Below are 25,191 nucleotides of genomic sequence, written 5' to 3'. Positions count from 1 at the left end.
GAGACCATAACATTTCTATATATTTTTTTAATGTTTATTTATTTTTGAGAAAGTGTGTGTGCACACGCACATGTGCAAGCAGAAAGAGAGGGGGACAGAGGATCTGAAGAGGGCTCTGTGGTGACAGCATAGAGCCCGACGTGGGGCTTGAACTCATCCACCATGACATCATGACCTAAGCCAAAGTCAGACACTTAACCAACTGAGCCACCCAGGTGCCCTAAAATTTATTTTTACTAGAAATACCAAATTATAACTTCATTCAACTAAAATTTATACAAACTCTCATACTCCAAGTATTAAGAGGTTGGCAAAATATTCTTTATATCTACTGAATGATTTGGTAAGCCATTCTCGATTAATAATTCTAAATTCTATTCAGTCTCACTTATGAGACAAAAAAATAATAGAACATTTATTCAAGAACTCAAAAATTTATTTTCCCTATTTTAAAAACAACTTAATAAATCTTATACTCTAAAATGTATCTTCTATGATTACAATATGAATTCCACTGTTTTAAAATGTTCTATCTTGGGAGCGCTTGGGTGATTCAGTCAGTTAAACATTCCACTCTTGATTTCAGCTCTGGTCATGATCTCATGGTTCATGAGTTTAAGCCCCATGTTGGGCTCTGGGCTGACAGCGGGCAGCCTGCTTGGGATTCTCTGTCTCCCTCTATCTCTGCCTCTCACCCTGCTCCCTCCCTCCCACGCGCGCTGCGCGCGCGCGCGCGCTCTCTCTCTCTCTCTCTCTCTCAAATAAATAAATAAACATTTAAGAAAGTAAAATGTTCTACTTTGAATAATAGAGCTCAGAATAGGCAGAATGTATTTTAAAACATACTTTAAGGTTTTAAATAATTCATATTAGGTACTGCACACAAAATGTAATGAGTTTAAAAAATTTCCCCAAATTTCCAATCACAAAATTTCCTGAATTTTATTAGGATAAGTATTGATAAACTAAATTCTAGGAATATTTAATTATGGAGATGAAGAACAAATCAAAATCTCCTCAGCTTGTCTTCATTCATATCTATTTATAAATCTCATTTATATCTATTTAATTTTTTTCTCTCCTGATCTCAGCATCTTAGTTGTGTTTAAAAGCTTAAAACAATATAAAGAATATTTGAAAGTCATCTATGTCCAGTCATTTAAGTAAGGCTTTAAAAACATACTATTCTACTGCTGTTGAAAGTTCTGAATTTTTTTCTATAATCCCATAAATAACATAGCTTTGATTTTTTAAAAATGTCTGTTGGATTCACGCACACACAGCCACACACACACACCTGCATGTAACACTTGGCTATAGAAGATAGAACAAAATATTAATGTACCAACCTCTAATGAAATTTTTCCAAACCAAGCAAAAAATGAACTATAAACTGAACGGGCATATCCAGGGATATTCCTTATTAGGATGAAGGCTAAAATCTAAGGAAAAACCACAAAGGCAAAATAAATAATCTGTTTACTAAAAGTGTTTGCTTCCTGTCAAGTGAGAACTTTATTATCTATGTTCTTGGACTATTTGATACATACACAATGTTTTTTTTCAATAAAGTTTTGGCAAGTCATTTTTGTTCTAGAGTCTGTCCATGTTAGGTTTCTCAACATGTGCTCTGTATGTATACCGCATGCCAGTGCAGAATGTAGGTAGTGCATGGCTGAACAATTTTATGTGTATTTGAAAAATTGTAAACCCACGTGAGGCCCTTTGTGTAGAAAGAAATGATATCCTATGTTGTGTAGCAAAATTCATAAAATTTCATGATACAATTTGGCTTCTTCCATAAAGTATCTGCCTGACTGGCAGCCATATGCCTTCCTTTTGCTCTCTTCAAAAGCCTCCTTCCACTAACAGCCATGTAAAGATGAGAAATGGCAGGACTTTTAAGATGTCCTCATGTTTGCTCTGTATGGCCAGGCAAATGATGCCTTGAACTGCATTCACATGTAATGTATTTTCTCCTTTTGATCTCTTCTCTCCAAAAACAATCTCCAGCTTTTGGGCGCTGGCCTTCACCTCTCTCCCCCACCCTTCTGTACTAGGTGGAATAATCTTGAATTTTCTAAACTTCTAATTCAGTGTCACACTCAATAACTAGTTTATCAAGCAAAGAGCTCTCTTTAGAATCTACTCTCCTTATAAAGAACAAAGAAATTGTAAGTAAAAAAGTTTTCACTTTCACAAACATCTTCTCTCCTAAAACTTCTCTCATAAAAAGATTGAAAGATCTATTTGCACTTCAGAGAAAAATCCCATATTCAGTGTTGATCATTCTGGGCATCTGGTCAAAGGCTTTCGGAAGAAGCCTCTGGGATGCATACAAGATGAGCAAATAGGAGATCTGTGGGTCCCTCAATCATTGGGAAAAAGGAACCAAAGTGAACTACTCAGGTACTATTAAGTTGAGTAATCTTCATGGGCAATAGCATCAAAGGGACTCAAGTTTGAATCTGGCCTTTCCCTTGTATTAGTTTTGGGATTTAAGGCAAGGTACTTTACTCCCTTAGGTCTGTTTCCTCATTCATATAAATAGGGATATGATTTACTTGGAAGGTTGATGTGAGCATTTGATGAGAAAACACATAAGAGGTACTTATCATAGCATGCACTGTGAGTCATTTAAGAAACATATTAGGTTTAATAGCACAGCTGGTATATGTAATGGTAAAAATCATAAAGGTGAGACCTACACAAAACCCTTGAACATGAAACCATTTAATGAGTTATTATAAAGTACTGCGTAAACTGTAAAATGCTAGGAAGAATGACATAGATACCTACAAATCACTAGTCTGAGCTCTCAGAAAATCCAGGAATAGTTTTAAGCAAATCACTTTCTTTCTTTCTTTCTAACTTTAGAAAGAATATGTACTTATTTCTTTAGCATATTCCAGTCTGAGTTTTGTCATACACTTACTAAACAATGTGATAAGGGGGATAGAAAATCAAATAATAGCCATGGAAAAGATAACAGGGGTCTAGGGAGCCATCCTTATTAGCTTTGTAAAGAAATAATAATAATGCTTAAAATTTGTTCAGCATTTATAACTTGTTGGGTACTGTGCTAAGCACTTAATATACATTATTTATGGTTAATCACCTGTATGCTGTTCTATAACAAGCCCTTCTGGAAATTTCTATCCAGATTGATGGGCAAAACTAAAAGGTCAGGATTCTAGGATTGCTCTACAAGAGTGAAACAGATAGAAGGATTGAGAGTATAGAATTATTGAACAATTATATTACACACCTGAAACTAACATAACACTGTTAATTATACTTGAATTAAAAAAAAAAAGATTTGATATATAAGCCTTCTGCAGGCCAGGCTGGGAAAATACTTTCTAACAGAAAACTAGGAATCTTGTACATGTTAAAATCTTAAGAAGCTCCCTCAGATAAGTATGCTAAAGGTACACAATCATATATATCATTTTTAAAAACCACAATGTCCTATATACACACATCTACACCTATACCCTCACACCTACGTTACCCTTTGGCATCTGAAAATAAGAGTGAAGTGTGATAAGGATGTAAAATTTGGGGCTCCCTGGATGATCTGGTTTTTACAGTAGGGGACTGGGTCCCTTGAAAAGAAGTAGCTGCTAATAAAATTAGTACTTGCTTCAATTTATGCTCCCTGTCCATTCTTTTCCTCTGCACCAGAGGGGCTAAGGCCCTCACTGAAAAAGTATTAAGTAAACAGGAGTGTGTAGAGGGTAGCGACTGGAAAGGAAGGTGATAAGGATTAGCAGTGCTTGCCTGTTATTGTATGTGTATCTACTCTTTCCCTTAGCTCTTCTTATATTGTTCTGTATTGGTGCATCATGAACGGTAACACCTCCCTTCCATTATGAGTAACAGAAATGATATCAAATATGATATACCAATCATTACTGGTAAGGACTATTACTGTCTACAGAAGTCGTGAAAATGCCACATGACTACAGCATAATGTTTAAAATTTCATTATCAATTACATTTTAAGAGTCTGTCACATGCTCAATTCTACTGACTATATAGAGGCTTAAAAGGAATAAAATAGTTCCTTGCACTGAAGAGAACTTAAGACCTAAGAAAAGATCCTCTAGAAATGACCCCTGCTCCTCTTTGCTGGACTACTCATTTATTAGGTCATGGCTTAGACACTACTTTCTCTAAGAACCCTGCTCAGATACCAAGATAGCTTGAGAAGAAACCCCACATGCTTCCAAAGCTTCCTGTATTTAACCATCGCCACAATATCACAATGTCCCATCATCACTGGCAACGGGAGGTATCCCTGCAAAATGTCAATCTGCTTTGAGTTGCCCCTCGCCTCTGCCCACCTCTCAGTCGCTACCAAACACTTCTCTAGACGCTGGCTGAGTTCTAGCCTGAACAACTTTCTGTAAATTTCCTGAATGTCAATTTGCTCCCTTCCATCGCAGGGCCTGAGTTCTTGCTGTCCTTTATCCCTCCATTCTCAACTTAATTTTCTCAGGGAAATAATTTCTGACCCCAGACCATGCCTGCTACAACTTCAACTAGGTCATATCCCCTTACTATATTCTCTTGTAGCATCATATACGACTCTTTATAATTATGTGGTGATTATATGATTACTATCTGTAATAGAAGGATGGAGGCTCTGGGAGGATAGGAACTATGTCTATAATACCCCCAGCATAATATTAGTGCATAGTTATATTTGTTAAATGCATGCAAAATGTTAAATGAACAAATATTTACTGGTTCATATCTCTACTAGACCATAAATTCTATGAGGGCAGGAGCTGTATATATCTTAACAGTAAACTTCTTACATGTAGCATGGTACTTAACACATTGATAGTTATGATTTAATAAAGAAATATGAGTAAATGAAGACAAAGCAAACATGAGGAGAGTTAACAAGTTCTGAATGCCTACTGTAAAGTGACAAATATTGACAATTTCCATACATTTCACGTAACAACCCTTTAAAAGAAATTTTAAGGTTTCTGTACAGTAAAGGAAGGTAGGGGTTAGGATGATTAAATAACATACCTACATTTTATAGTTTGATCTCAAATCTCTCTGCTTCTAAAGACTGTGTTCTTATCAAGAATTAAGAAAAACATTTTTTTTCCTAAATCAGGATAATTACCTGCACCACAGATACAGATGGGTGGAGTTCATTGCACTCTGCTTTGTTTTTACAACTGCTAGCCCAGATGGAATAGGTCTAAAACAAAAAGAATATATATGGATCAGTTCCTGAAAATACTTATGACTCAATGAAGCAGCTTCCTCATAATCTACACAGTTTTTGTTTTGTTTTGTTAATAACATTATGCTCCATTATGTTATTTAAAAAGCCTTAGTGAAAGCTGCCCACAGGTTCGGTCATCACTTATTTTGGTATGCTCAACTGTTAAGTAAAAGAAAGCAGACAGAGAGGAGCACAGGTCTGTGCTCCTCTGGAAATAGTGATCATGAGGCAATGATCACTCTTCCTGTCAAACACCTCACATTTTATTTTTCCCCAAATTTATTACATTTTTACAAATTTCCATTTCACTGAGTCCTCAGTCATTCTTCATATTTAACACATGCATATATACACATACTTATATACATTCTCTTAGCATTTATGTTCAATGAGAAGAAAATGGAGAAAAAGGATTTTAAAAGTAAAGATTTATTAAAAATAATTGATTGAATCCCTATCTCTTAATGTTAATATTCTGTACCATTTAGGATTTTGGAAAACTAGAGGATTACACTTTGAAACTTACCAAGAAAGAAACTACTGAAATAAACAATAGAAAATTTGAAATTTTGTTTGAAAAAAGAGGTTCACCCTTTCCTTCAGAAAGTACTTGACGCTTCTGTAAAGCCAGATAAATGAAAGCAAACAACATTCCATGAAAGACTACCTAAAAAATAAGAAGAGAAAATTTGTTTTAAACAGCTAGATTTCAGTAAGTAGCAGAAATAGTTGGAAAATAAGGACAATATATACAAAAGTAAGTAGGTTAAAAGCTTAAAGATTAAATGAAGTTCTTAAACTTCAAGAAATGACATACAATCAAGGATTGTTAGAAACTATCCACAGCTCTTGCAACAATATGAGATAAGCTGGTTCATTTTGAGCAGTCTCAGCCGCAAGTGAAGAAATAAAGAGAAGTTCAAAATAATGACAAAAACACAAGAAACAAGTGTTGATGAGAATGTGGAGAAAAAGGATCTCTTGTATACTTTGATGGGAATGCAAACTGGTACAGACACTGTGGAAAACAGTATGAAGTTTTCTCAAAAAATTAAAAGTAGAACTACCCTGTGATCCCATAATTCCACTACTGGGTATTTATCCAGAGAATACAAAAGCACTAATTTGAAAAGATATATGCAGCCCTATGTTTACTGCAGTATTATTTACAATAGCCAAGATACGGAATTGGCCCAAGTGTCCATTAATAGATGAATGGATAAAGAAGATGTGTGCATATATATATACACACACAATGGAATACTATCCGGACATAAAAAGAATGAAATCTTTTTATGCAATAACATGGATCTAGAGGGTTTAATGCTAAGTGAAATAAGTCATTCAAAGAAAGACAAATATCATATGATTTCATTCATATGTGGAATTTAAGAAACAAAACAAACCAACAAAGAAAAAAGGAGACAAACCAAGAAACAAACTCTTAACTACAGAGAACAAATTGGTGGTCATCAGAGGGGAGGTCGGTGGGGTGATGGGTGAAATAGGTGAAGGGGATTAATAGTACACTTATCATGATAAGCACTGAGTAATGTATAAAATTACTGAATCACTGTATTGTTCACCTTAAACCAATATAACACTATATGTCAACTATACTGGAATTAAACTTTAAAAAAAGAACAACAACAATAAACTATTCTGAAGACATATGGTAAAATTTAAATGCTCAACCAAAATAAAACACATTTTATCTTGATACTCTCAATCAAATAAAACAACAATAACATCACCAATATCATGCTTTTAAGAAGGAGCATATGCACACAAGAATGGGGAAAAAAAAATGGTAGACCAGAAAGCACATAGAGCTTCCTTTTTTTTTTTTTTTTAAACAAAGGTTTAAAGTGAACTATCACGGTAGATTGCTGTAATGACTAGGTTGAGAATTTAGAAGTTGGTAGCAAGACTTTAGCAAAGCTTTTTATTTATATGTGATTTTGAAGTGCAATGTAGTATACTGGAAGGTGCATAGGTACTGGAAACCAGAAATGGCACAAAATAGGCATTAAGAAAACATTTGTTGGGGCACTGGGTAGCTCAGTCAGTCAAGCATCTGACTTCGGCTCAGGTCATGATCTTGCAGTTCATGAGTTTGAGCCCCCTGTCGGGCTCTGTGCTGACAGCTCAGAGCCTGGAGCCTGCTTCGGATTCTGTGTCTCCCTCTCTCTGTGCCCCTCCCCTGCTTTCTCTCTCTCTCTCTCTTTCTCTCTCTCTCTCAAAATAAATAAACATTAAAAATATTTTTTTAAATCAATAAAAAAAAGAAAATCTTTGTTGAATGAAAAATAGGATGAGTGAAGTATGGAAGAAAAAAGGGAAAGAGAGAAGAGAGGTAATTAATATTTATTCATTGTCCATTATTTTCCAAATGCTGTGCTCGATATTTCCTGGCCAATTGAATCTTTCCTTCAAGATTAAAGTTACGGAATCACCCATGACACTGTTCTCTCTTCTTTACACACTTCTACCACAAAATCCATACTGTATATAACTTAGTACCTAAATATAAATAGTAACTTTGGGTTTTAAACTAGATTGTAAGGCTTAGAAGCCTGGTGGTATGTCTTCTTTCTCTAATATATTCCTCATAAAACCAACATCTAGAGCATATACTAGGGTTCAATAAATATTGTGTTGAATGGCCAAAACACATATATGAGGGATCATTTTTATTTTTTTTAAGTTTATAGGGATCATTTATTTTTAAGTTTATTTAAGTAATCTCTACACCCAACATGGGGCTCAAACTCACGACACCAATATCAGGAGCCACAGGCTCCAATGACTGAGCCAGCCAGGCACCCCTATGAAGGGTCATTTGTAAATCAAAATTATGTCTCAAAGAAAGGCCACTTTATAGACAACATTTTTACAGTATTTTCCTGCTCATATATATATATATGTACATATATATATGTATATGTATATATATACACATATGTATATATATACACATATATATATGTGTGTGTGTGTATATATATATATATATATATATACACACACATGCATACCCTCTCTCCACTATAAAAAAATGGGAGGAGGGCTGCTTTAATTTACCAAGTCAACATACTTCCTTATACTAAAACTAAATAAAAATAATTATAATTTTCCAAATAATTCTTTTAAAGCGTTAATTTGAAATGGCAAAAGATCACAAGGTAAATACATACGTAACGGTCTAACCTCCATCTGAACCACCATTCATATACATTCCCTTTCAGTTCAAAACACTTGGACAATGGCCAAAGAGAAAAGATCTTCTCAAATGCACCCTGAGAAAAGGAATCCAGAACACAAAATAAGATGGTATGAGTCAATACTTGTTTTCTAACTCTATTCTAAATTATAGTTTTCTACTAGGATTATAAAAAAGTTATTCACAATTTAAAAATTCTTTAATTTGACGTTCATTTGAAAATAAATTTATTTTACTAACGGCTAATAAAGATGACTTAAAACTTTTTTGTTAACTTACTTTCACTGCACATGAAAGGCTACTGAGACTGCAAAATTAAAACAAAAAGTAAGCTAGTAACTGGAAAATTCTTCCATTTAAGGTTTTTAATCTATTACATAAAGCAGCTAATATTTACTGATCAAAACATCAAAATACAAAAGACCTCAGCCATTATGATATCAATATCCTAAAGAATGATGGTTAAAGTTAAAATACAGTTTTTCCTTCTCTAAATGTCCTTAATAATCTATAATCAACCATCTGAATTAAAAGAATCCTCCGAATTAGTCACCTTACTTAATCAACCATACCCAAATGCCATTACCAGCCTTTGAAACAAAGTTTACAATTTTACTCTGGTCAAGTTAGTGAATGCACTCTCTTATTAATCTGACAAGCCTGGAAAATCTGGGACTGAAGGGGCAGAAGTCTTGGGTGCATTCCTGCACATTAATGAAGTCTTTCAAAGAAGAGAACAAAAACCTCAATTCCCAGACTAAAGAAGGACGGCAAACTTTTTGAAGGAAAGCTCCATTATTAGACCTAATGCCACAGCATAGAAAATGTAACATAACAATTTTTAAAAAGGCTATTAAAAACCAAAAAAGTGAAAACAGCATTGTATTTTAGGTAATGCTGAATCTTTATAAGAACTTTATTATTTTAATAAAATACAGTATCCTCCATTTAACCATTTAAGAATTTAAAATACCTATAACTTATTAAACAGAGGTCCTATCAAAATCTGTGCCTCAGAAAATAGAGGATTCTTACCAAGAGTTGCAATATAAAGTACTTATAGATCATAAATATTGATATGAAGTACAGAAATATAAATATCAAAATAAAATATAGAAATATTTAGCATCTATTAGAAATACATGGTCCTGTAGATCATATATATGTATTTAGCACTTAACATATTATTTCTGATTAAAAATTTATTTATGTGATCAACAGAAAAGTTTTTAGTGAGCACCCATTTTGTGAAAGACACTGGGCTATACTGGGCCATGTACTTTTTCCTTTTGTACACTAATCCAAAGCTGGGGAAACCTTTATTGAACCTCTGGTTCACCTTCCCTTGTCTCCCTCAGATGCACCACAGAGTGTTTGGAATTTTAATCAATAAGTGTCAAGTAGCTGTTGCAGTTACCTGGCTATTTCTTCATACGTTTGCTATTGTTTCCTTATTATTTATAAATCTCCTGCAAAAAACCTTGCAGGTCAGGCAGAAATAAAAATGCTTTATTTCTAAGCATGAAAATAAGAATGAAAGCCTACAAAAACAAACTAATAAAAACCAGCTTTATAGGATCACTCTCTCCCTCTCCCTCTCTCTCTCTCTCTCTCTCTCTCTCTCTCTCTCACACACACACACACACACACACACACACATACACACACACACACACACACACACACACACACACACACGATGCTTATATGGCATTTGCACCTGACACAGCTAAGTACAAGACAGGGAATGTTGGAGATGGGAGCAAACTACAGAATAAGTCACAACTACAGGCATTCAAATTAAAATATTTTGTTATAAAGATCATACTGCCCAAATAATATGTCTGTCTGATGGACTGACCAGCAGGTAGGAATTTGCCACCTTGCTAAAGTAGCTGAAAACATCTCAACCGTCATAAGAGGGGGATAAAAGGGTAGAGGTAAGAAAATGACCAAAAATTTTATTAAATTAAACATATTCCATACATACAAACCCATTTGCTCCTGAGTTGGTTTTACTAACTGCCAAAATTTTAGTCTATGCAGTTATGGAAAAGTCAAGTAACACTTTGAAGCAATGAATAATGCACAAACCAAGCTGCAAATTCTGTCAAGAGAATTTTGATCTCCACTTAGAGTAGTGTCTTATAAGAGGCATTCAATAAACGTCTGATTGATCAAAGTCAAGTAAAATGGATTTTGAACAATTGCCAGAGGAAGAGCTTTAAATTGCTCTTACAACAAAAACAGTGGTAACAAAAGTAGATAGGTCTCAAAAGAACTACACTGAGTAGTCAACTACAGAGTGACACTTTTATTACAGTCATTAAAAAATGAAGCTAAAAAAAAGCTCTGACTCTTCTTACATACTTTGACTTGAACTTTAAAATAAAATAGAACAAAATATAAACTGAAAAGACTGTACAAACCTGAGAATATGCCAAAAAACATATACATAACAGCAAGAAGGCTAGTTTCAACAGTAAGCCAAAATGCCAGAAACAATTTCCTAAGAGAGAAAACATTTAATTTACTAAAAAGTATAAATTTACATAAAAAACATATTAAATAGTCTCTGTTTAATGTATTAATACTCTGCACAGTCCTTACAATAATCAAAGGCTGCCTATAGGATACATAAAATATATGTAAGTGGTATAAACTGTAAGAAGGGCAAAAAGGAAAAGACGGACCAGCCTCACTAGGAAGGAGGCCACAACCCACACCTGACACCTTACGTATCTCCTGTTCATCCACTATAAATATATCTGAAAATATCTCCTGGATTCAATTATACCCATGTACTATTCAAAGTTACAACAAAATTTGGAAAAATATGTCAATATGTTCAATGTAATTCTAACAAACATTCATGTTGAATATAGCTTAGGTAACACTGCTTAAACATTAAAGTTTCAAGGAAAGAGCTTAAGAACTCCCTAATGGACTAACGTTTAACCTTAAAATGTATTTTAACGTATGCATATTTTAAGTTACGTGTTCATAGTTTATATATATTGATTTAATTTAATATGTTAGGTTTGTGTCGAGGGATTAAGGTACAAAGGCTATTCAACGACATTAATGGACTTGATTAAAGGCTGGAACTCAACTCTTTCCTGAAAAAGTTATTTGACATTATGATGGAAGTCAGTGGAAGATATTTTTGATATATAATATTTGATTGAAAGAGTTAAGTTAAAAATTACTAAAAACAACAATTTTTAATTTTTCCAAAAAAGGGAAGCTTTTATTTCAATGATATGATCTTCAGGGGGAAAAAGCATGAAGAGAAATGAATGTGGCCTCACTTTGAATATGACCAGTAACTGGCTATGTGGAGTTTGAAGGTGACGACCTTCTGGACGCTCAGGTTTCTTTATATGCACAACAGGCTGACAGTAAGTGTGTAAAGAGTTGTCTAGAGGGTAAACTGTATTAGTGCCCTTTAGACCTGGCTGACATAAAAAGCCTTTTTGTAAGTGAATGTTTATCCAAAAATCTCAATACATGTAAAATATATAAAGCAGAGCTGCCAAAGACGAGAGAAGGCTATAAGGGCCTGGAGCCCCATTGGATTGCTCTCCTCTCCTCCAGTGGTCTTCACTCGGGCTCTGTACAGGACAGTCTGACAAATGCTGCGTCAGCTGATGTGTAAAACGACTTTGAAAAATTTAGATTAAAAAAAACACATACATACAATAGACATGCAAACTATTAATCTGCACTGTTATATTACTTGAATTATTTAGCTGTACCATTTTGGAAACATAGTTTAAGAACAAAGTTTCAAATATCAAAACTACACATAAATTTAAACTATGTCTCAATAAAAAATAGCCTTTAACAATGAGAAATAAATTTTGTACATGAAAAGTATATATTTATTAACAGTAAGAGAGTATATTTACCGTTTGCTTTTTTTTGGATTATTTGTGGCCATAGTGCTAAAGTAACATATATGACCATGAACCATACAGTGACCAAGGGGACAAAGTAATAGAATTGATAAGGCCGATCCATTACTATACATAACACCACTACCAGGAAATTGAGACGAAATAAGACCTATTAAAAAGGAGAAGAAAATGGTTTTCATTCCAGGTATGCAGGAAAAGCAAAGACAGATTCTCTCTGACAGAGTACAAACGTTTATTTAAGACCAAAGTAATAACTGCAAGTATATTTTACTAATCCTTAAAATTACATTTGTTCTACAATCACTGTAAAGAGTTGAATATAAAATATTTATGCATCATTATATTAACTAAATCCAAGTAAAACACCAACCTCAGCTGTCCTCTGGCTACAACTGTCATCTTGCTAAATGTAGGGAGAGAATCATAAGTCTCCTTCCTAAGGCTATGGTTTATAAGCAGAGATTAGATTACGTCAACAAAAGGGTGTCCATTTCATCTGTTTGATGTTGATTTACCCCATTTAGGATTAAGTTGAGAGTTGTCATAGATACAAAATAATATTACTCAAATTAAAAAGTGACTTTGGGACCTCTGTTAACAGTCATGTCAGACCGTGTGATGTCACTCAAAGAACACAGGGTTTAAGCAGATTGATATTAGAGTTGTACCACTTACTATCTGACCATAGGCAAATTATTTAACCTCTCTGAGCCTCAGTGTCCTTTCTGTAAACATGAAGATCACAACTCAGGGTTGTAATGAGGGATAAATAATGTTCAGGAAGTGTCCAGCATAAGGTGGAAACTTAATAAATATTAATCCTCTTCTTAAAGAAAACATAGCATATTATAATAATTCCAGGTAACAGTACATTTCTATAAAACTGAAGTGAATTAGCAGTGTCGTCCCTTGAGTACTGGTCCTTTTATTAGACATTCACTTAAATTACATTTTCCCTTCCCTCAGTAATAAATTATTTATCTCGAATTATTAACCACAGAACACAGAAATAACATAACTTTAAAGTGCAATGTCATATTCAAATTATTGGTGGCCTTATAATGACCATATTCATATTTTTATGTCAAAATGAAAGAAGAACTGAAATCATCCCTACCTGACAGACTCTATGAATTCCAAAGTCTCCTTTGATCCAAAAGTATGAGAAATGCCCATACCCTGTCTGAAACAGGTATGCAGCAACCAGAACCCGGATGTGCATGTACACAGGCAAAAACTGTTGACAAAAAATAAATAGGTAAAATATGTTGGCACTAACTATACTTTGAAACATCATAACCAGTACATTTAATCAAGGCAATGGATCATCGTTACCAGTTGGTATAAGCTCAATAAAAACATTTATGTTCAAAAGTTAGGCAACACAGACCAAGCACTAAAAAAATGTAGACTTCAGAATCAGACCCAATTCAAATTCTGGTTCTGCCCCTTACCAGCTATGGGACTTTAAGTCCGAGTTTTCTAAAATGCAAAATAACAAGGTTCTTATGAGGAATGCAGGAGTTAATAAATGTGAAACACTTTGTGTATTTCCTCCACTTAGAATTAAATATAAGATATCCATAGTTATTAATCATCAGATATGCTGAATACGAGGTAACTCTGGATTTCACATTTTCCCAGTGAGAAGATAAAAAAAAACAAAAAACAAAATGCCACATTTTTGGCTCCCTTAAAAACATGGACTTTAGATTTGTAAATTGTTGTGTAACTACTTATTTAATTATTTAGCAAAAAATGTATATTAAAATATATGCAAACATAATTTAGAAATATTATTTCCCTCCCATTCTTTTTTTTTTCAATATATGAAGTTTATTGTCAAATTGGTTTCCATACAACACCCAGTGCTCATCCCAAAAGGTGCCCTCCTCAATACCCATCACCCACCCTCCCTTCCCTCCCACCCGCCATCAACCCTCAGTTTGTTCTCAGTTTTTAACAGTCTCTTATGCTTTGGCTCTCTTCCACTCTAACCTCTTTTTTTTTTTTTTCCCCTTCCCCTCCCCCATGGGTTTCTGTTAAGTTTCTCAGGATCCACATAAGAGTGAAACCATATGGTATCTGTCTTTCTCTGTATGGCTTATTTCACTTAGCATAACACTCTCCAGTTCCATCCACGTTGCTACAAAGGGCCATATTTCATTCTTTCTTATTGCCACGTAGTACTCCATTGTGTATATAAACCACAATTTCTTTATCCATTCATCAGTTGATGGACATTTAGGCTCTTGCCATAATTTGGCTATTGTTGAGAGTGCTGCTATAAACATTGGGGTACAAGTGCCCCTATGCATCAGTACTCCTGTATCCCTTGGGTAAATTCCTAGCAGTGCTATTGCTGGGTCATAGGGTAGGTCTATTTTTAATTTTTTGAGGAACCTCCACACTGTTTTCCAGAGTGGCTGCACCAATTTGCATTCCCACCAACAGTGCAAGAGGGTTCCCGTTTCTCCACATCCTCTCCAGCATCTATAGTCTCCTGATTTGTTCATTTTGGCCACTCTGACTGGCATGAGGTGATATCTGAGTGTGGTTTTGATTTGTACTTCCCTGATGAGGAGCGACGCTGAGCATCTTTTCATGTGCCTGTTGGCCATCCGGACATCTTCTTTAGAGAAGTGTCTATTCATGTTTTCTGCCCATTTCTTCACTGGGTTATTTGTTTTTCAGGTGTGGAGTTTGGTGAGCTCTTTATAGATTTTGGATACTAGCCCTTTGTCCGATATGTCATTTGCACATATCTTTTCCCATTCCGTTGGTTGCCTTTTAGTTTTGTTGGTTGTTTCCTTTGCTGTGAAGAAGATTTTTATCTTCATAATCCCTCCCATTCTTAATTTTTTAAGTTTATTTATTTATTTTGAGAGAGAGGGAGAAAGAGAATGAACGAACGAACCAGCAGGGGAGGGGCAGAGAGACGGAGGGAGAGAGAGAATCCCAGACAGTCTCCACTCTGTCAATGCAGAGCCTGATGTGAGGGCTCCATCTCACAAACTGTGAGATCATGATTTGAGCCGAGATAATTTAAACTATGAGATGAAACTATCAGACACTTAACCGACTGAGTCACCTAAGTGCTCCCAACCCTTAATTTCTAAAACAATTTTATTTTACTCTCCTACATCAATGTTACATCATGACCAAGATGCTTAGAATAATTTACCATGGTTTTTCAGAGCATCCTATCTTCACTTCTTTTTTTAACATTTATTTATTTTTGAGACAGAGAGAGACAGAGCATGAATGGGGGAGGGTCAGAGAGAGAGGGAGACACAGAATCTGAAACAGGTTCCAGGCTCTGAGCTGCCAGCACAGAGCCCGACACAGGGCTCGAACTCACGGACCGCGAGACCATGACCTGAGCCAAAGTCGGATGCTTAACTGACTGAGCCACCCAGGCGCCCCTCCTATCTTCACTTCGAAATTAAATGAAATGTAACACATTTCTGATCTATATTTTATGGGAATCACTGGAAATATCTCATTTATAACTCCTAATTCTCATAACCCTAGAATGCTGTCATTCATCCTATCAGCCACCACCCCTTTACGTGTATGATCATGATCTCCACAACACAACTAGTGCACTGGTTTTGAAATAATCTTTTTTTAAATTTATTTTTATTTTTTTAATTCATTTTTGAGAGAGACAGAGATAGCGTGAGTGGGGGAGAGGCAGAGAGAGAGAGAGAGAGAGAGAGAGAGAGAGAGAATCCCAAGCAAGCTTCGCACTGTCAGTGCAGAGCCCGATGCGGGGCTTGAATTCATGGAACCACGAGATCATGGCCTGCGCTGAAACCAAGAGTCAGATGCTTAACTGACTGAGACACCCAGGCACCCCTTGAAATGATCTTTAAAAGGCTTGTTCAGTGACATCCAACCCTTGCAATTATAAGATTATTCTTTTAGGGATAATTACTAAATCTATGTAAACATTTTTTGGCTCCTATTTTATAGATGCATCTGATCACTCTGTGATTATCCAGCATTGACAAACTTATGGCCACTTCAGGTTAATGTATGTTTTCCAAGTGATACCTTGTAGGAAAAAATAAAATAAGTAGACATCTTAAATAGATTTTATGAGTCCTTCAATGTATGCATCTTTTGTATATATCCTTGAATGCACCCTTGAGCACATCTTTTTCTTTTCTGAGAAGACAAAAAGCCCTGAATTTATAATAGGTCATAAACTCTTCAATACCCCTTCTACTCTAGCCAAACTGTTAGGGTTCTCTGTCTCCTAGAGTGATTCTTGTGCCTCCCTGTCACCTTTCCTTTGTTTATCTGTTTATTCTACCCTGGAATATTCTTCTTGTGACCATATTTTGCTTATTCAAATCTTATTCTTCTTTAGAGCCCTGTTCAAAAATTTCCTATCTTTACTCTCAGATGAAAGTCATTTTTCCTTCCTCAGAGTTCTTACAGCACTGACATCTATATATCAAACAGGGTTTTTATTTATTGCCCTTCATCATTAGTTCTTTTTAAATGTCTTATCGTTAAATCAGAAATTTTCGATGAAGGTGTAAGCTACTAGAATCACAGTGATGAAGGTAGGAAATGTCGTTATTAAAATAACCTCAGGATTTATCTAAGCCTGTCACCTCATTCTTGAAAGCACTCTAAAATATTCCCTTCAAGTATCTGAACACTTTGAACAGCAGAATATGTACAAATTCCCAAGGCAATCCATTCATTTTCAGATGGCCATTTACTACCATAAAGTTCCTTTTCAAGAAAAGTTGAAATCTAACTCTATGTAAAAGCTACCAACTTCAGTCTTCTAGGGCAATGCTATGCAATAGAAATAAAATGCAAGTCACATAGTGCACTTTTAATATGGCTACCAGAATATTTAAAAAGCTCAAAGAATCAAGTGAAACTAATTTTAATAAATATAATGTATTTAATTGAATATATACAAAGTACTTTCATTCTAACATGTAATGAGGATGTAATAAGATATTTTATATGTTTTAGGCTAAATTTTTGAACTTAGTATGCATTTATCACAATTAATCATACTTAACTGGTATGTATTTCACATTCACAGCACATCTCAATTCCAACTAGCTATATTTCAAGTGCTCAACAGCCACATGTGTCTAGCGGCTTCCATAATGGAGAGTCTAGCCTTAGAGCCTTTTGCATACACTGATTCTTAGATCTGATTGTTCTACAAGTACCTGAAAATAGTTGTCAAACCTAGGCTAACTATTCCCAATCACTTTAATCACTGTCCACAAACATGCTTTGAAATCCCCTCAAGACTGGGGCTGGGCCTACAAACTTCGGACTTGGTTATTACATTTAAAAAGTAAACACTATTCATTTAAACTAAATTAAACACTATCACAGCAATCTGCCAAGTACCTGCCAATGTTGGATTATTGAAAATTTCATGTAATACTTCTCCCAAGTTTTTATTTTAATGCATTTTAAGCCAACAAAAAAGTTGTAAGAATAATACAATGGATATCCATATACCATGCTGACCCATTTTAAAGAATGCTGCAGACTACATCGTTCCTAAATATATTAGCAAGTATCTTCTAAGAAGATAAAATAGTTTCTCACATAATCATATATCATTTTAACAACCCAAGATTTAGTATTACTATAACAGTATCTATTGTAAAATTTACATTCAAATATCCCTGACTGTGCCAGTAACATCCTCTATGGTTTAAAAACAAATTTTTTTTAGGAATCTTGGATCAAGTATCATACAGTGCACTTAGTTGTCGTTTCTCTTCTGTCTCCTTTAATCCAAATTATTTTTCTTTTTATCTTTCATGAGTCAAGTACTACAACAAAATTTTAATATTAAAATATGTTTGGAATTTTAACTGCATTACAATTAATAGCTAGGCTGGCTTCAGATTCTGTTCTTTTTCTAGTCCCACAAATTTTCCCTCAAGATCTTTTATTCAGATCCTTTCATGAAAGTTACTTACAAACTCCCAAAGGAAAAAAAAACCCACTGTGGAACACAAAATCATCTACTGTATAAACCTAACTCGCTGTACTCTCCATATTAAATTCACAGTGTTTTATCCCTATTTCCTATAAATTATGTTTTAAAAGAATGTTTATACCAACAATTGCAATCTGCTAGACCATCTGGATTATTTTAAGAATTCTCTGTATTTTTTTATGGTTTCTATTTTAGTATAAAAACATGGCACAACTAAAGTTTGACATATTTTAACATATTTTACTCAAAATAAAAAACATTAAGATTATGTAATTAAAATAACCATGGCAGGTAAAAAAGGTTTTTAATGAGGGTAATCCCTCAAATATCCAAGAATCAGGTCCCAAAATATGTTATAACCCATGCTAATTATGCTTTGCTAATGTAGACACAGGTAATTTTTAACCACAAAATCCTATTATATAAAAGAACAGGAATATGTTAATTAATCATAACAAATGGTCTGTTAATGAAAAGTATGTCCTTTCAGAACAGAGATTTTTAAAAACTGTAATTTAGGATATATTGGGATGTAGTCTAAGATATATTAGAATTAGAATGCTAGCTTGGCAAATGATTATAACAGAATGCCAAATTACCTTCATCCTTTTATGATCCAAATTCTTTCTGGAATCACTGAATTGAGGAACTTAATCTGCCATTAATTCTTTCTATCTGATTTTTTTAAAATAGGAGTATCACCCTTTAATATGTCAGCAATAAATTATGTCTCTAAGTGGCATTTTCTTAAAACAAAAGACTTTTTTCCTTCTCAAATTAATCTAATCCTTATTCATATGTGAGGGGTATTTCTAAGATTCTATATTCATCTCTACTGACTTTTTAGAGAATCTGACAAATCTATCCTCCAAATTCTGAGCTGGGCTTACAAACAGTCTTACTATCCTCATCTCCCCTTGCCTCGGATTTCTTTTACTGTCTTCAATCTTCTGTACCAACTTGAACTCACTAGGTCCCCTTCAGTTGCAGCGTGACAGGAATTTCACTGCTGCCACAAATATACACATCATAGCCATACAATTTCAGTAAAAATTATACTTCATTTCTTTATCTTCTGCCCTTCAAACAAACCATCCATAAAATCATGGACAATTTTTGAAAATAACGAAAAGATTCAATGAAGAATAATATTATTTTCAAATTGTTGGAGATATCTGAAGAAAACCTCAGTATTATTTGTTTTCTTAACTGCTACTTTGGAAATTTCAAAATACTTCTGTCTGGACAAAATTCTTATCTCAATTTATCTCAATTTATCACCAATTCAAATACTATTTACAGATGTGTGCTTTGTGTAAACAAAACAATAAAAAACAGTTCAGTAGTTCCATAATTGTTTTAAAGCATATTTTATAGAAATCAGTTTGTACCTTCACTATAAAACTTGCGTGAAAAGTAGTTATAAGATGTAGGTTCGCCCTCCAAAGTCTGCTTTAATTGCAACGTAGCTGGAATGTTACAACTCGGAATACGTTTTTTTTTGTTTTTGTTGTTGTTTTTTTACTCCTGTCAAATCCAGGGTGTCTGAGACCATGAGAATCCTATCTTTTAAGACAACTAGGGAGAAGGAAAAAATGACTTTGTCCAGGTACAGCACATCAATGGTACAATGGTAGTCCATTAGTACCTGAGTTCTTTGAATAATGGAGGAAAAGAGTTCTAAGGTTTTTAAACTCTAGAAGTGTAACAATATAAAATACAAGTAAGGGTAGAATATAAATATAGTCATCTAATTTGATTTCTTTTGATAGTAACTTGTCTATTTGAAATCTTTAGCAATTAAGTGTCATCTACATTGTTTCCTCCTAAGTTTAAATTAGCTGTCCAACAGGGTGGCATGAATTAATACCCTTAGGTTATCAGCTGTTTCTACTCCATTAAAATTAAGGCCAGGTATTACTAATAAATTATTGCCTGAAGACTATACATTCTCAAAGAGTCAGGTGGTAGGAGAAGAATGGGAAGGCATAAAGGTTGGGTAGAAAATAAAATGGGTCTCTAAACGGTCAAGAATATAAAACACAAAAGAGGTGGTGCCCTTAAAGAAACATTAAAGTGCCACTGTTTCCTATATTTTCTGAATTTAAATTCAAAATACTTACTGTACTTGCTCCAGAGATATGATAAATCAGAATCACAAGTTGCATCCAGCCTTTCCATTCATCAGTTTGTTCTCTATTTAACACTTTAGTCTGTGGAAAAGAACCAGTCTGTTTTACAATTCATTATGAAGGTATTATTAAGTAAATTTTTCTTATAGGACATAAAGCTAATGCTTCTGTTAAAAGAACTTTGGAGAAAAACAAACAATTAAAGATTGTCATTTTATTTGATAAGATATATAATGAAACTATTTCAATATAATATGAATTGGAGAATTAATATAAACTAAAGGAGATTTTATATATTTAAGTTGCTACTCATGGTTTTATATTAAGATTACATTTAAAGTTTGACAGATGTGTTTGTTAGTCTAAAAAATGGCATTGTATAATTTTCTTTAGAAAAATCTTAGGAGTTTCAGCTAGAAAAGATCTTACAGTTCTCTTATATTTTACTGTGAAAAAATGGTCCATTATTATAGTTTATTTTCCCAAGGAGATGAAAAAACTGATTAGTCATCCTCATATGAAAGTTACTTCTTACAAGAGAGTTTATTAATTCAAATAAATCATGCCTTAAAAAGAAGTTACGCTAATATTCTGAGCAATTACAATAATTTGAAAACAGGAAATTCAGACTATTATAAGCAGTGCCCACATTATTACATAAATTCTAATTTGTGTGTATACATGTCTGTATAGATATATAAATATAAAATGTTTGTGCATATAGGCATTTGTTAATTATATTTTTTAGTTACTTTTTAAAAACTTTACATAAGATAATAGTATCTCATGTTTGTAGACCATTATAAAATTGGGAACACCTCCACTTTCCCTATTCCCAAACAGGCAAAATAACACTAAGTCATGACATCTTTTTCACAGATCCTTATTCACCAATTTTTTCAACAATCTTTATGTGACTCTGAATTTCTTCCAAACTGTTTCAAAAAAAAGCAATTGTTAAGAGTCCACCAGGCAAAGTACAACCACAATATCCTTTTGTCCTCTTCTATATATGTGTTTGAATATTCTGGCATGGTACATGATTATTATTTCTTTAATCTAGAGTTTACAATGAGATGAAAGAGTTAACATGAGCTAAAAAGAAAATGACTCTTACCTCCTTAGTATTTTCATTGTAAAATACTCCCAAAACCAAGATGTAGATAATTGGAATAAAGAAAGTTGAATGTGTATAAAATTTGTTTTCCTTCATAAATAGATTTGCACGGTCACACATATAGAAATAAGCCATTATCAGGCCAAGTTTGCAGAAAGACTGTAAAAGTATTTCTAATGGAGACACAGAGGTATTGATAATATTTTTCTTTTCCTCTCCACTTTCCAAATCAGTACATGGCTTATTCTTCCGATGAGTGTTACGATGAATTATATAAAAAATTAAATATCCGATAATAGATAAAGTAAAAAAACAAGCAGCTAGCTTCTGTATGAGGGTAAGAGGAGGCCGAGGTTGACAACAGGAACCATCTACAGGCTTCAAAATCTTATTGCAATACACGTTCATAAGAATCATTGCACTCTGTGAACAAATCAAGTTATTTGGTTATTATCTTGTCAGTAATGTATCTTGCATTAGATTTTCTCTTGTGAATATTACTGACTTTTCAGCACCGAAACTAAAATGCCTTTGTACTCTTTGCTACCATTTCCCAAACACTCATGCAAATAATGGTATTCCTTAATCTGTAATAGCCAGTTCAGGGGTTTTCAAACTTCTTGGACTATGATCCATAATGAAACACTCATTTTATAATGTGACCCAGAACACATCCACAGGAAACAATATCTATCCTTACTATCTAGAATGCACTCTGACATTTGTCTATTCTATTCTTAAAAAAATAAAACACTGATTTCATGGCTATTGGGCCATGACCTTTGGTAAAACAAATACTGACAGATGTCAAAGCCCAAAGAATTTTAGTTAGCAGACTCGCAGGATACTTAAGACAGAGTGCCAGTCTTTAGATGTAAAAAAAGATATAAAATTACTGCCACCGAAAAATCATTAATTCTTAGCTAACAATATTTGTAATGTGCTTTTCATTTGGTTTATCATTTATGAGCACTTAGAATTATAAAGTTTTAAGATTTCTAACGTTAAATAAAATGTGGAATCTTCAACATGGTTTCATTATAGCACAAATCTCCTAGATAAGCTGCCAAGATTCTGCCTAGTTGAAAGTTCAGTCAAGTCTAGTTCTATAAAAATTTTATAGTTTAGGCTATTTTGGAACTCTAAGATGATTATATTTTTTAAGCCTAAACGTTCAAAATACTCAACTATTTAGAAAATCTCATACTTTTAGCCCTGCAACTTCAGGAAGTTCTGTACCTGAAAATCTTGAAGATACTAGCTTACAAACTCCAACCCAAGGTTCTTAACCAGTTCCAGGGGGTCCACAAAGCCCCTTAAAGTATATGGAGAGCCATGAGTGTGTATATGCATATACACACACAAACACGCATTTCTGCAAGACTGGAACAGAATCATTCCTTTTTACAGAATACTCAAAGGGGTTATGTGATTCTCAAGAAGATTAAGAATCACTCCTTTATAAGAAAACAATAGCTAAATAATATCTGCTGTACTGTATGTGACAATTTATAACCATGCAGTTCTCTTTCTTATTTAACCTATTTCCATCTGTCTGGATTTGTTCAGTAACTACTATGCAGCCCATATAAAACTTAGGGTAAAATAACGATAAGAGAATAAAAATTATGCTACATGTTTTAAAAAGGTGCTCTTCACAGAAGCTTGATCTTACACATTTAAGGTTTTTAAGGCAAAGAGAACATAATACAGTAGTTTTTAAACAGGAGTGTGGTGAGAACTTATAAGCTTAGGAGACAAGGTATATTAAGAATGAGGAGCACTCAATAAATGAAGTTTCATTTCCTCCCTCCCATAACTTCTTTCCTTCTTTTACTAAAACTCTCACATGTATAAAAGCAAAATTAGTTCTACGTGCATGTTTAGATAGAATAACTACAAGTAATTAAGACTGTAATAAAATAAGTTGTTTGTTACCATATTATAGTGACTTATAGCTAAAACTAATAAGATATTGTAGTTTCTATCTCCTGATAGATACAAGAATTCTTACAGTTTCTCTGCTTGATTCAGGAAGATGTAAGCCATCCAAAGACTCTGTGATGGTTTCTTGAGCAATTAATTTAGAAACACTGAACATCTTAACATTTGATTTAGAATTTCTGGTGCTACTATTCAAAATGCTGACTGCAGCTTCATTGTAGGCATCTATCTTCTCATTAGTGATCATTTTCCTATTTTCACTTAATAGATCTTCATAAACAGGATCTGTACACAAAACACATATTTTTAAAAACACATTTAAAAAATCCCTACTGATAGAATTAGTGATCATGCAGGTTCACTGATTGTACTTCATATTCTGTTGTGAAAGTTCAGATACTTTGAATCAATCGATATCTCTTTTAAATCTAAAGAACTTTTATCCCTCTCTTATCTTAGTACACAGCTTTCAGGAAATATTTTTATGTTCTAGCATATCTTAGGAGTTTAAAATTTGGGGATACTGAGTACCACTGGGCAATGGGAATTGAAAACTAGACCGAAAAATGGGGTGCCTGGGTGGCTCAATTGGCTGAACGTTCAGCTCTTTATTTCAGCTCAGGTCATGATTTCATGGATCCCTGAGATCAAGCTCTGTGTCAGGCTCCACGTCAGGTTCCGCACTCACAGCATGTAGCCTGCTTAGGATTCTCTCTCCCTCTCTCTCTGCCCCTCCCCTGGTCGCATGCTCTCTCTCTCTCAAAATAAATCAACAAACATTTAAAAAAATAAATAAAACTGGATTGGGGAAGACTGCCGAATTAAGAGTAACAGTCAATCTTTTTTTTTCCTGCCACTGCTTTGCTCATACAATTGGAAGGTAGTATTATTGAGGATCAAAGTCCCTTATCACTTACCATAATTTTTTTCTCATTTTAGTAAAAGAAAGGTTAACAATTAGTTTGTAAATAATATAGATTGCAGAATAGATTATCACTACTCTTGCTGTTCCGTTTAACTTGACATTCAATTTGGAAATAATTGTAAGAGTTTCTGACAAGCCAGTTGAATTGCTAAAATATCCAAGGCAATTTCATATAGTGCTAGACATTAAATAATGGACATTCAATAAACTCCTGAAATGACTTGATCTAATGTCAACTTTCTCTTAAAGAATTTCATTACCAAGTATAAACTAGATGGTATGAATTTAAATACATTCTGTCAATTCCAGAATTTATTTGCTTCCAATGACTCTAATATTATGAAACAGACTTAATAATTTTTTTCTGTATTTCCCAATCACCATAAATATACTTTGTAAGAAATAAAAATCAGGGGTAAACATCTCATTTATCTTTGAGAACTTATTCTTTTTGTTATATGCTGCAGCCATTTTGTATGCTGAGGCTCCTTGAAGGATATTTTTGTTTATTTATTATTTATTTTCACTTATTATATTTATTAGTTTATCTCTTCCTTAAGTTCAAAAAAGGAAAGCAAATAACTCAAATTTATTCTAATTTTGCAAACCTTATTTCAAGGTTTATCCTCATAAAGGAGTAATTCTACTTCTTGAAACAGGAGACAATAAAAAACC

The 25,191-nt window shown here is 33.8% G+C and overlaps 1 protein-coding gene across 12 annotated transcripts in view; it reads right to left on the bottom strand.

Annotated features, from left to right (window-relative positions):
- Nucleotides 1-25,191, bottom strand: part of CASD1 (CAS1 domain containing 1) — a 68,311-nt gene that overhangs the window by 18,947 nt on the left and 24,173 nt on the right. For 6 of the 12 annotated variants that reach the window (XR_002078343.2, XR_002078344.2, XR_002078342.2 and 3 more), the window contains 10 exons: nt 23,662-23,876; nt 21,648-22,070; nt 20,522-20,611; nt 13,515-13,634; nt 12,389-12,545; nt 10,907-10,986; nt 8,452-8,553; nt 5,781-5,921; nt 5,150-5,227; nt 1,350-1,442 (listed from right to left, as the gene is read on the bottom strand). Coding sequence is in view for 7 of the 12 variants with exons in the window: in XM_019443343.2 (XP_019298888.1) it covers nt 1,350-1,442; nt 5,150-5,227; nt 5,781-5,921; nt 8,452-8,553; nt 10,907-10,986; nt 12,389-12,545; nt 13,515-13,634; nt 20,522-20,611; nt 21,648-22,070; nt 23,662-23,876 (1,499 nt within the window). In the remaining 5 variants the exon portion in view is untranslated. The remainder of the gene's footprint in view (nt 1-1,349; nt 1,443-5,149; nt 5,228-5,780; nt 5,922-8,451; nt 8,554-10,906; nt 10,987-12,388; nt 12,546-13,514; nt 13,635-20,521; nt 20,612-21,647; nt 22,071-23,661; nt 23,877-25,191) is intronic. The other 6 variants (XR_002078345.2, XM_019443340.2, XM_019443344.2 and 3 more) reach the window with 3 other exon arrangements.

This window comes from Panthera pardus, unplaced genomic scaffold (assembly GCF_024362965.1).
Source record: "Panthera pardus isolate Hobbes unplaced genomic scaffold, ASM2436296v1 HiC_scaffold_8, whole genome shotgun sequence".
Lineage (NCBI taxonomy): Eukaryota > Metazoa > Chordata > Mammalia > Carnivora > Felidae > Panthera > Panthera pardus.
The sequence above is the reverse complement of the archived record's forward strand: the minus strand, read 5'-3'. Positions and strand labels throughout refer to the sequence as shown.